Genomic DNA, 12,815 nt, shown 5'->3' with positions numbered 1-12,815 from the left:
CTTACTTGATTAAAAATATATTTGCTACTCTTGATTTATATATCACCAAGTTAAATGATAAAAATACAAACTAATAAGACAAGAATGTCTTAGTCTAATTTCATGTTGCTCCATTTCTCCATCCAACATCTTTGAATATCTTCAAGTTAACATAGAAATATAAGTGCTTCTTTGTTCTCTAAAACCTGTTAATAGGATGCCACATTCCATTTGTTATTCTCCGTTCATTCCGAGAATTTGTCCCCTTTCATTTCGAGTATTTGTTAAAACGGATACTCATCTGTACGACTATGTGCCCGTATTCTTAAGAAAAACATTGTTCTCTAGATTAAACCGGGTGATGTTTAAAAATACCCATTTTTTGGGTGCAATGGCTGAAAATACCCATTTTTAAAACACATGGCTGAAAATACCGTCTTGGTTACGCATTTTGTAATTGGATAAGTGTAATACGCATTTGAAAATTGGGTATCCAAGAAAATTACTAAAGATACGCATTTGTAGTTTGGGTATTACCATTGGGATACGCATTTGCCAAATGCGTATCTTAAAAAAAATAAAAAAAATCTAGTACAAAATAGGATACCCAAATGGCAAATGCGTATCCAAAACGGTATTTTCAGTCATCCACTTCCAGAATGGGTATTTTCAACCATTTGCACCAAAAAATTATTATTTTTAACATTTTTTCGATTAAACCACCCATTCACAAATCACAAGTTTATACAATTGAATTTAAAATCAAAATATCACTTTTTGAACTTCCCCAAAATGCTGCAATGGCGGCCATTGACTCCTCAATTGGCATAAACTCCACCACTAGTCGCATAACCAATCGTAACCCTTCATCCAATTCTTCACTTTATGCCTGCACTTTACAAAATCAACTTAAATTCAGAAACACCCACTTCACTAATTCACTAATCTTGACTCTAAAGTGCAGTAAAATTGAAAACTTTGAAACCCATCAAAAGATTTTGCCAAAAATCATGTCTGATCCTCACAGTATTGACCAAGATTTGCTGCAAAAGTTGGTTTATGATGCTCTTGTTTGGAGTTCTCTTCATGGCCTTGTTGTTGGAGATAAAAATGTTCAGGTTTCTATGTCATTAATATTCAAACTTTAATGTTTATTTGTGTAAATGTATTGAGAATATTTGATTTTGTGATGTTATAATCTGTTTAATTTAAGACCCAAAATGCTGATATGTTTCTTGAATAGTTATGTAACTGTTGTTACTTGATGCTTTTCTAAGTTCTTTGCAGTCATGTTGGGTATTCAAGAGTAAATTGATGATTTCTGAAATAACAATTAAAACCTCGATATTTACGGCCAACAAAAAGAGAACCCCAAGATTTTGTTGAACAGATTCAAAATGAAGCTGTAGCTATGTAAACAATGAGGTTTTAAGTTCTAAATGTTCAATTTAAATTAAATTTAATGGTTCAGAATGTACATTTTTTAAAGCTTTTCTGTCCTTGGATGTGTATACCCGAGGGTTTCAATTGCGTAACGAAAATCTAATAAATGTTGTAACGAAAATCTAATAAATGTTGTAACGTTTAAAATTTATAGAGGTCAGGAGTAGTGCCCGGCGTGGGTATGGTTCATGCCCCTGTTGCTTTATTGCCTACAGCATTTCCCGAAAGTCACTGGAAACAGGCTTGTGAGTTAGCACCCATTTTTAATGAACTTGTTGATCGCGTTAGTTTGGATGGAAAATTCTTGCAGGAATCACTTTCCAGGTTTTGTTTCTTTACACTTTGTGTTGTATTTATACTGCACGCTTACAAGATATCCTCATTCATTTAGCAAGTGAGTCTAAAAACAGTAAATGCTGTTTTTAAAAAAATGTGTTCTTGTTTAAGCATACCTTATTGTTCAAATTACTGGCATGCCAAGTAACTGCAAGATTACAAGTAATCTTTTCATAGCCCCAGGTAGACATATCCTCATTATACTCTTCTGAAAATGAAGTTTTGAAATATATGATCCCCAGGTTAGGGATTGGGATCTCAGCATAATCCTCTGTTGTAATCTCCATCTGTTTTCTTGATTATGTTATCTCTTTTGTCTTGCCTTTTGTAGCTAGTTTCGTGTAACTTCTGGATGCATCTGAATTAATTATGACCGTATCCGGGCATAATCGAGCACATATGTGAAATGTGAAATTTTGAGTCGTCAATATACGGAGTTTCAATTCTAAATAAGATGCATGGTTTGCAGTACACCCTATGGAATTGCAATCCAGTTCGCTCGTTTAGGAATGCGGGCTGTCTTCGGTCCAGATCACCCGTGTTACAATTAAGAACTTGAGATATATGTATTATGCCCGATGTCTTGTATATTACATGTCAATTTAAGAATTTAAATGACTTTTATTCCACCCAGCTTGCTTTAATGTCTTTATAAATGTAGTCCTTGTCTTAAGGCTGTATCTATAATTAATAAGTTATATAGAGAATTACCAGTGGATATTCACAAATGGTTACCTCTTATATTCCTGTCTGTAGATTCCACCTCGTATAAAGCAATCGTAAAACTTCAGTTTCTCTTCATAGCAACAATTTTATTTCGTTCTAGCATATTTAGTATATATAATGTTCTGGTTTATATTTTTGTGCTCATTTTCTTGGAGTTTTAAAGTTCTGTTTGTTGCACTAGCAGATCACCTGTTCAGTTTATACAATCCAGGATTTACATCTTCGGAGAAGTTGTTTGGAAATAATTTAAATCTTTATTTTTGTTGCCAACTTAAATCTTCTTTTATATTATTGCAGAACAAAAGAAGTGGATGCTTTCACTTCTAGACTCTTAGATCTCCATTCCAAGATGCTAGAAATGAATAAAAAAGAGGTGCGTCTTACAAGGGATTTTTATAACATATTATGTTTCTGTAACCTTATTCCAAATCTGTTGTTTAACTTTTTATTCTTGAGATTCTAAATGCAACCTTGAGGTTGAGGGAACAGATAAATAATGTTGAAGTTCTGCAAATCTTTGTTGTGTCATTATAAATTTAAAGTGTATAAACAAGCGGTAGGAGTAGTGGTCTTGTCTTTTAAATACGTATCAAATCATTATACCATGATTTGTTTTTGAGGCTATTGTTTTTCGTTGGTATTGACTTAGTGCATTAGGCACTTGTTTAGTTATTCACGATATTTTAATGTTGTTTCTACTACTTGATTAGGATATACGTTTGGGGCTACATCGGTCTGACTATATGCTTGACGAGCAAACAAAGTTACTACTCCAAATCGAGCTCAACACAATTTCATCTTCATTTGCTGGGTTAAGCTGTGTTGTTAGTGAGCTTCACAGGTTTGTATTATAATATGTTGTACTATACTTTCTCTACTAGCCAAATGATGCCCCGTAGAAAATTTAATGTTTTTCTCCCGTAAATTTCAGTCTCTTTTGAATATATGTAGTTCATTATCCCAGGTATAATTCGTATATAACAATTGATTTGAATTGTTGTTGTTTACACTTATGGCCTTCATTTACTATGCCTCTTATACAGAAGCACACTTGTTTTCTCGTGATGGCACTTATCTTGGCTTATAACAGCATATATCAATTTTATTGAACATATTGGCAGTACCGAAACATTGCATATGCATGAAGGAATTGTATTGATTTTTCTATTTCTTTTTCCGCCAATTCTCACTGCTGCAATTATATTATGAATTTTGCATACTATTTAAGTGGAGATGAACATTTGGATTAATGCACTTGCATACTTTTTAAGTCGATTGTTTATATTGGCTTCTTTCCGGTGCTTAATATTAGATTTGGTTGTAAGGTGACATGTTTCACAACCAGGCTTATTCTTTTCTATCTTTAATCTGAGGGCCTGATTTAAGAGTAGACTACCAGGAAAGATGCCTAAATCAGAATATCTATTTTTTTTCACTGTTGGATAGTCTTTGTACTGTACTTGACAGCATATTGGGATTCTTTCTTTTCTTTCATTATCTTCTTACCTTTCTCACTAATTTTATTTCCTAATTTGCTTTTTCTGGACAGAAGCTAGGCCATTTAACTAAGCTTGAACATATTATGTTCCTTATATTTATTTTTAAAATGCCAAGGATTTAATGTTTTATACAAATACAAACTTGCTGACGCTTTAAGATGATCAGTTTGTGCTTTTTGCAGGAGTTTAATTAATTCATACAAACAAAATCTTGGCTTAGATTCAAAAAGGGTTCCTACTAATATTGCTGTCACTCAGTTTGCTGAAACATTGGCTAAAGCATGGACTGAATATGACAACCCAAGGTTGGAGATTGGTAGAAATAAGTTGTTTTTTTGTTTACAATTTTCTGGATCTGTATTTTCCTGTTATTAAAGTTTTTCTGCATTTTGATTTGTGATATAGGGCTGCAGTCCTGTTTGTGGTTCAACATGAAGAACGGAACATGTATGACCAGCATTGGTTCTCATTAATTCTGAATGAAAAATATCCTTTTGTCATACTTGTACAAGGACAAGGCTACTTGATGTATAAACTTGGTAGTTAGATTTATACTTTAAAAACTAAATTAGGGGTTTTGGTTATATAGAAATTTAGACAGCCCAATCTATATATCCCAGTTCTATAGAAAGTTTTAGTTTTACTTCTACATAACCGGTATGGCTGTACCCTATACCTCCCTCCTTTATCCCACTTCTATATTAGCGAGTCTGTGAAGAAAAAGAGAATTATACTGTAGAGTAAACAGTGTTAATAGTGTAAGCTTCGTGCTTTCCGGTTTTGAGTCAATGGGGATAAGATCTTATTGATTATCTTTTTTGGATTGAATTTTATTGAGCTGAAGTAAAGATTGGATTGCGGTATAAATGATAACTGTTACCCCAGGTAAAAAATGCTAAACCTTTCCAACGGAGAAATGAAGTGCATTTAACCCAACAGCTGTACCTGGACTTCCAGTTGTGTTGACAGATGTAAGACGTCACCCAGTGCCAAAAAAGACAAAGCAGCGTTGTTATCGTGTGAACAGTGTGACCATTGTTGTAGTGGGAGTACTGTCAGTTCTTATATATGTTGTTTTCTTTGGATGTATTATAGTAAAGTTCATTGACAAGGGATTAAGGAGAATCTTACAAATTCCTTCTCTCTTTTTGCTCTGAAAATGGAAAAACAATGCAAGTATTTTAATAAAGATACGAATTTGCGATGTTTTCCTCAACTTCAAAACAACACACATAAGATTACAACTATTCGTAAGACATTAGCTGAAATCGATGCGCAAGGAGAGCTTCAGCCAGATGGAACCCTTGTCATGTATGTAGAACCTAATTAAATGGGATTCATTTTCTAATTTACTAGATTCATGTTAAACCTAAATTTTAAGTGTTTCTAAATTACAGAGACGGTGAAGCTATTGCGGTGATTTACTTTCGAGCTGGGTATACACCAACAGATTATCCTACAGAATCAGTGAGTGTATCTGCCCCATATTTTACCAGAAATATAATATTGCTTTGATGTTGGTATAAAAAGTTTCTGTAGAAAGAGATTTGGTACTCTGTTTCTTGCGTGTTTCTTTGCGAGAAATGGGGAGAGGAACCCCATTTCTATGCCAATATGTTGGATGCTGCTATATCTCATGTCTTTAAATGAATATGAAAATTAACTTGTTTTTCTGTCCATATATTCTTGTTTTAAATTTGCTCAGATTGATTAACTAGACATGTGCATCACGGAATAATTTGTTTGGCTGTAGGGAACTTCCATTATCTATAAGTCTGTTGACTGAATTTATTTCACCAAAATTTTATCGGCCACTAGCAACTACATACCAGTGCTTTAATTTTGTCACATAATCTTTTGCATGCCTATTCATCTGTTAGGAATGGAGAGCTAGATTCCTAATGGAGCAGTCTGCTGCAGTCAAATGTCCTTCAATTTCTTATCATTTGGTTGGCACCAAGAAAATTCAACAGGAGCTTGCAAAACCTGGTGTCCTCGAACAGTAGTACTTAAAAACTTTGGTAGTACATATTGGATATTGATGTGATATATCATGTCCATTAACACTATTCCTTAACCCATGAACAGGTTTCTTGAAAACAAAGACGACATTGCCAAACTACGGAAATGCTTTGCAGGATTATGGAGTTTGGAAGAATCAAACATAGTCAAGGATGCAATCGAAAGACCTGAATTATACGTTATGAAACCGCAAAGAGAAGGCGGAGGTCTGTTCTCTCATAATTTTTCTTTTAATCTTTTACACAATATGATTGGCCTTAAATTTAACTATTAAAAACTCTTGTTCTAATATTTCGAGCTGTTATTTCACTTCAGGGAACAATATCTATGGAGATGATGTGAGGGAGGCCCTGTTGAGATTGCAAATGGAAAGGACGAATGAAGACGCTGCTTACATCCTCATGCAAAGAATTTTCCCAGTTGTTGCTCCAACAATTCTGATGCGTGATGGCAGTTGCCATAAAGATAGTGCAGTATCAGAACTTGGAATATATGGGGCCTATTTAAGGTATGTCCCGCCTATGCTTAACTTGTAATATAATTTTTCCTGCAGAAGCGGTTTATTAGAGTAGGGGAGTGCCAGGAAGAGTTTTGAGTAATATTTTAAATTTCCATGATTTGGTTTAAGCACAACAGATAGCCGGTGCCATAAACATATATATATATAATTATATATTTAGTGTCGTAGCCTGTAGGTGATTCCATCTGTCCTGCTAACTATTTGACACAAATATTTGTCTTTTCTGTTTCAATAATCAATCTCCCTTTCCACGCCTTTAGAAAGTTGAGTACACTTGATTATCATAGGCTTAGATTTTTTTTTTTCTGAGAAAGACTTCTACAAATGAGATGAATGTGGACTTGTAAAGCTTTCTTTTTTGGTTCCAACAAAGATGATATATATTTTGTGTGCAATAAAATGAGACTTTTCACATTTTTTACTTCCAAGTTTCCAATCTAGTTCTTTTCAAGTTAAACATGCAAGGGAAATTTTATCTGCCACATACAATTTATTTTCTCCAAATATGTGGAGAACTCGACTTGGCTTTTCTTTGCAATATGAAGAGAATATAAATATACAGCAAATTAAATTTCAGCGTGTGAACAACTTTGGATTTTGCAGGAACAAGGAGAACGTAATTATGAATGATCATGCTGGTTACTTGATGCGAACAAAGGTCTCTTCGTCAAATGAGGGAGGTGTTGCTGCAGGATTTGCAGTTTTAGACAGTTTATATTTGACTTGAATTCTTAAAAGAAGCACGCTTTCCAGTTGATGCAATTTTATCTTTTTGGGGAACTGGCACCTCTTGATATTCATACTCATATTGGCGAAGACAACAATTACAGTGAAATAGACGAACTAGGAAGAAAAGAATCTGTTTTCTTTACTTGGGAGGTGCTTCACCAAAAAAAGAAGGCTGCTTTGGTGACTACTTTGTTTGACTCTTCAATTAAAATGTACTTGCATACTTAAAGAGAGGTGCACATTTGACATTACAACTCGGTTTAACTGTAATAAAGTGTTTTTTGATATGCAATAAAATTTACACCATTTTGGAGAATTTTGAGGTTTGTTTATATTTAAGCAAGTTAAACACAGGATTATTACAGTAAGTTGAAAGAATATACTGATGTCAGTGTCAAAAGTATTTATGTACAACAAACAAATAATCATCTGGTACATGTCTGAAATAATCTTACAGCCAGGGAAATTGAATTCATGCATTCATATGAATATACATAGTAAAGAAGAGGGAGGAGTCGAGAACTATTTGACAGTTTTGTCAGGAAAAACTCTACACAATTAGTTTAGCAAGAATGATTGAATTAGTGAAGAAGATAGATAATTACTCATATTCAATCCATCCATCCATTATTACGAGCTCGTATCTCCCACAATGCTGAGAGCTTATGCTCTTCAGAGAGTGCTGCTCCAGCCTTCTCCCTTGCTTCTTCACAAGTTTCCATCCCTGTAATGCATTTCTCTGCTTCTTTTTGATATTGCGAAGAGGATTTTCTTGCATCCATAACTAATGCCTTGGTGTGTGCCAAGTTATCATCGCTTACACTTTTATGTAAGCTAATCTCCTCTGTCAGTAAAGTTATAATGTCCTTGGTCATTTCTTCGTTCATCTCCGGGTCATCTTTTGCACAGTCTGCACACGGAATACAGATAATGTCAGATGAATTGATATCAGCTAAATGTTTAACACAAGCTAAATGCATGAAGGATTATGGCTGACTTGGCCCAAAATGCAGGCATTCGCTCGACTAGTGTAAGGCCAATATAAGGTTACGTCCATATCTGAATCCCATAAACCATAGCTATCTGCCTTATTATGCACCTTATTTATGCTAGTTTACTGCTAGAACTTGCAAGATAATATAATTACATAAAACTTTTAAGAAAGCCTGACTGAATGAACGTCCCCCATTGCCATGAGCCTGATATTTTACTGTGGTCATTTTCTCTGATTTCTTTTAATGACGAACTGTTTACTAAAGCAATTTATCTTCTAATCAAGTCATAATCGTATGTTATAAAAATGAAAAATGTCAATTGCATCATATGTTGACTGACACCAGAACATAACACAAGTTGATAAAGACAGGGGTGGAAAAACTCACCTACAGGGAGGGGAAGAGTGGATTTAAAAGAGCAATCACATTCACACCGAGGACAAGAAGCTCTTCCGCCTTTGTGCCAAAACAGTTGTGTTTTAACACTATAACCAACCAAACACAAGGCCATCAAAAACAAAACTAATCTAAATATCCCAGGACTACACCATCTATTTTCTGCTGGATGACCCATTTTATGTCCTCAACCCTCTCAACTAACCACAAACCAAACCATTTAGGCTTCACACTAAAAATAAATATCACCCAGTTTTCTGTACTAGAAAATAAGTTTTGTTAGAACGAACCTCATCATGTTTTAAAGACTTGAATACTAACTAGTACGATGAGTCGGAAGTTGCAAGTGAATGACAGTTAAACAATAAATGTAATAAAATGACAGGGGCCGAGAGAGGACATATCGAAATAATGATAAAGGTGGTGACCCAGACCAGATCCCAAAAAAGTGAATATAGATACGAATTTTATGGAATGTATTGACGGGAATAGCAGAAAGATGCTATTTTAGAGCCAGAATAGCTTAGAAGCAGTCTTTAATTTTCATAAACTGTGTGTTGTTTGCTAAAGCCTAAATGGTCTCTCCATTTGAATACAAGAAAATGCTCCAAAACAACAAGTAAAGCCACTAAAAATGGTCTCTCCATTTGAATATTGAAAATAAGATGTATGAATTAAATTTTGTGCAAGTGAGACTGTCCTTGTGTTAAACACTAAGGTACAATTTTGTCATCATTTCAAATGGGGAATAAGAATTAAAGGTCGAATACATCCATGTTTTTGTGTTTCTAGCATACAAATGAGGAAAAAAGGGAGCACCACATGTTTCATAGATATGTGTAGTTTTTTTCACTACCCCATACTTATTGCTAATGTCTCTCTGCCTTGGTTGTCTCTACATTCCTCCCAAGCACTTCACAAATAACTTGTTACATTAGAGATCAACATTTCATACAGATTCATTCACCTCCCAAAACAGTTCGTTTTCGGAGATGTTCAAGGACTCCGATGCCTGTTGAAGGTTAAAATAAGAATCAGTCAGAAGATTGTAATTTCAAACTTATGATCTCTTTATTCAGATTAACAATAATAGAATTCGCCACAAAATTACAACATTAGTCGTATGGTATCACCGCAGCTCCATCATATGTGAGAGATGTATAGCATTTCCCTCCCTCACACCCATTGCTATCCCTCTCTAGCATTTCGAAAATAACTTATTAGATTGGAAATGTCCAGTTTTTAGGACTTGTGAACATTTTATGCCTGATTCAGTGTCCTCCAAAAACACTAACTTCCCCAGATGTTAGAGGACTCCAATGCCTCTTGGGTGAACATTACAGAAAGGTCTTTAATAAGATGAGGTCCATAAGGAAAGGCAGACGATAATGATTCAAACATTACATCCATTTATTTAGCCAAGCCGTTATGACATGCTTCTCGAGATTCTGCTTACTATCAATACCCATGTTGATTATACTCTAGTAGATTTCTCCTGTACCCATTCAAAACATTATCACACTGAAGTTACTTGTGTTAGATTCATGGTTTCTGATGATGATACAATATAATGGATTAACTCAATGCAACAGAATGATTCAACAAAAATCAATCAGAGATTAATGCAAGTCTAGCAGATAAGGTTTAGGGTTCTAATGTATATCTTAGTTTGACTTGATTTAAATCTCATTCTCAAACAAACCTTATCTTAAACTTAGTTTGAATCTTTCAAATCTCTATCTTAAACTAAGTTTATCTTTCTAGAAATACACTAACAGATTAATTCAAATTTCTTTCAAACAAAACTATTTTGAATATATCAGTTATCTTATATTTTGTTTGAAAAACAAACATCTGTTAGACTTTGTCTATAAATACAACTCTAGTATTTCAGATTGAACTAATGCTTTCACGTCAATTTCTCTTCATCTGAAAACATCTTCTTGTTCATTATATCCGAGATACAAATCCAGTCGAACAAGATCTAGTTTGAGTTGTAATATTTTATTGTTATTCATTGCGTGTATTCATATCAACTTTATGTCGGGTTGTGGCAAAACTTGATTTCAAAGTATAGCAAGGTAGCTAGAAAACTCAGGAATAGCAGTTGGCTAGGTAGCAAAGTTAGAATGGGAAAGAGTTTCTTTCAAGTGCTATATTTGTAATCAAGGAAAGACTGTAAGTTCTTTATTAAAGTTGATATAATACATTCTCTATGCTAGTTGGCATAAGGGTTATCCGTTGAAGGAAGAAAAGGAGCATCCGTTGAAGGCTCATCAATTAAAATAGGCAAGTAATTTTAAAAATAAAAACCTTAATAAGAAGAATGATTCTACTCTCAAGAACTTTGTCAAAGAAGGAGCTAGCACATCCAAAGATGCCAGTAAGGTGAATATAGGACACATGACTTTGGATCAGCTGAAAAATAGGCTTAAGTTGGTTGAGGATAAGAAGGAAATTAAAAGAAAATCTAAAAGAAATGGGAAGGTAGGGATTAATAAATATAACAATTACACACCTGATAGGTATGCTCCTAGAAAAAGCCGTGTGCATTGTAAAAGTGTTAATCACTTATCTGATAATTGCAAATCTGTTAAAAATGCTCCCATGCCTTCAAATCCCTCCATGCCTAACATGTCTATGTCACCTCTGCATACCATGCCTGTTATGTCTCATCAGAATCCCCATGCACATTTTGCAAACATGCCATATATTAATAATCCTGATTTTACTGCATTTAGTATGCCTCAAATTCCATACAATATGCCTATGTGGAATAACATGTTTGCACAATCTATGCCTTATCAAATTCAATCAAATGTGCTAAATGATTCTGTGACTAACCCTACACTTCAACCAACCACATCTGAGATCAAGGTAGACCCAAAGTTACCTACGTCAAAAGATGCAGGAGGAATGAAGTCTAGAAAAAAGACTAACAAGGCTGGACCCAAGGAAACTTGGGTACCAAAATCAACTTGATTGATTTTGTTGTGTGCAGGGAAAAAGAAGGAATCTATGGTACTTGGACAGTGGCTGTTCATGACACATGACACGAGATTTCACCCTGCTCACAGAGTTTAAGGAGAGAGCTGGCCCTAGCATAACCTTTGGAGATGACAGCAAAGGATTCACTATGGGATATGGCTTGATTTCAAAAGAAAATGTCATCATTGATGAAGTTGCATTGGTTGATGGTCTCAAACACAACTTATTGAGCATCAGTCAACTATGTGACAGAGGGAATACTGTTTCCTTCAATTCTGAAGCCTGTATTGTCACAAGTAAGAAGGACAATAAAGTGGTTCTAACTGGAGTTAGAAAAGGAAATGTGTACCTAGTTGACTTCAACTCTACAGATGCAGAATCCATTACTTGTCTTTTCAGCAAAGCAAGTGCAGTTGAAAGTTGGCTATGGCATAAGAAGCTGTCCCATTTAAATTTCAAGACAATGAATGATCTAGTCAAAAAGGACTTAGTTAGAGGAATGCCTCTAGTGGAATTCACAAGGGATAGACTGTGTGATGCTAGAAAGGAAAGCAAAAGAAAGTATCATTCAGTAAGAAGCTTGAATCTGCAATTGATGAACCATTACAACTGCTACACATGGATCTTTTTGGACCAGTCAATGTATTATCAATTTCAAGGAAAAGATATTGCCTAGTGATTGTTGATGATTTCTCTAAGTTTTCATGGATCTATTTTCTTGGATCAAAGGATGAAGCTAGTGAAATCATTATCAATCATATCAAGCAAGTCAACAATCATCCTGATTTCAAAGTAAGGAATATTAGGAGTGACAATGGAACTAAGTTCAAGAATTCAACCATGAAGTTATTCTGTGAAGAAAATGGGATCATGCATGAGTTCTCAGCTCCAAGGACCCCACAACAAAATGGTGTGGTGGAAAGGAAAAACAGATCACTAATTGAGGCTGCAAGGACAATGCTTGAAGAGTCAAAACTCCCAACTTACTTTTGGGCTGAGGCTGTTAACTGTGCATGTTACACTCAGAATATTTCTCTAATCAATCAAGCAAAAGGCATGACTCCCTATCAATTATTCAAGAGAAGAAAACCAACTTTAAACTTTCTGCATGTCTTTGGTTGTAAATGTTACATCTTAAGGAATCAATCTGATCACAAAGGGAAGTTTGATGCAAAGGCTGAT

The 12,815-nt window shown here is 34.6% G+C and overlaps 2 protein-coding genes across 2 annotated transcripts; one reads left to right on the top strand and one right to left on the bottom strand.

The window, feature by feature from the left end:
- Window positions 1–737: 737 nt before the first annotated feature.
- Window positions 738–7,570, top strand: LOC141664249 (glutathione synthetase, chloroplastic). Its single transcript, XM_074470171.1, has 12 exons — window positions 738–1,097; window positions 1,577–1,746; window positions 2,782–2,857; window positions 3,195–3,325; window positions 4,166–4,288; window positions 4,389–4,470; window positions 5,215–5,294; window positions 5,381–5,450; window positions 5,864–5,985; window positions 6,072–6,211; window positions 6,321–6,513; window positions 7,129–7,570. The coding sequence occupies exons 1-12, from the start codon at window positions 780–782 to the stop codon at window positions 7,250–7,252; spliced, it is 1,629 nt and encodes a 542-aa protein (XP_074326272.1). The 5' UTR covers window positions 738–779; the 3' UTR covers window positions 7,253–7,570.
- Window positions 7,571–7,765: 195 nt separating this feature from the next.
- LOC141719922 (uncharacterized) lies at window positions 7,766–9,215 on the bottom strand. Its single transcript, XM_074522287.1, has 2 exons — window positions 8,637–9,215; window positions 7,766–8,164 (listed from the first exon to the last, which is right to left on the bottom strand). Exons 1-2 carry the CDS (start codon window positions 8,821–8,823, stop codon window positions 7,866–7,868), a joined length of 486 nt encoding a protein of 161 aa, XP_074378388.1. The 5' UTR covers window positions 8,824–9,215; the 3' UTR covers window positions 7,766–7,865.
- Window positions 9,216–12,815: the final 3,600 nt, after the last annotated feature.

The sequence above is a fragment of the Apium graveolens genome, chromosome 1 (assembly GCF_009905375.1).
Source record: "Apium graveolens cultivar Ventura chromosome 1, ASM990537v1, whole genome shotgun sequence".
In the NCBI taxonomy this organism is placed as follows: Eukaryota; Viridiplantae; Streptophyta; class Magnoliopsida; order Apiales; family Apiaceae; genus Apium; species Apium graveolens.
Note: the sequence above shows the minus strand (reverse complement) of the source record. Positions and strands in the feature narration are given on the sequence as shown.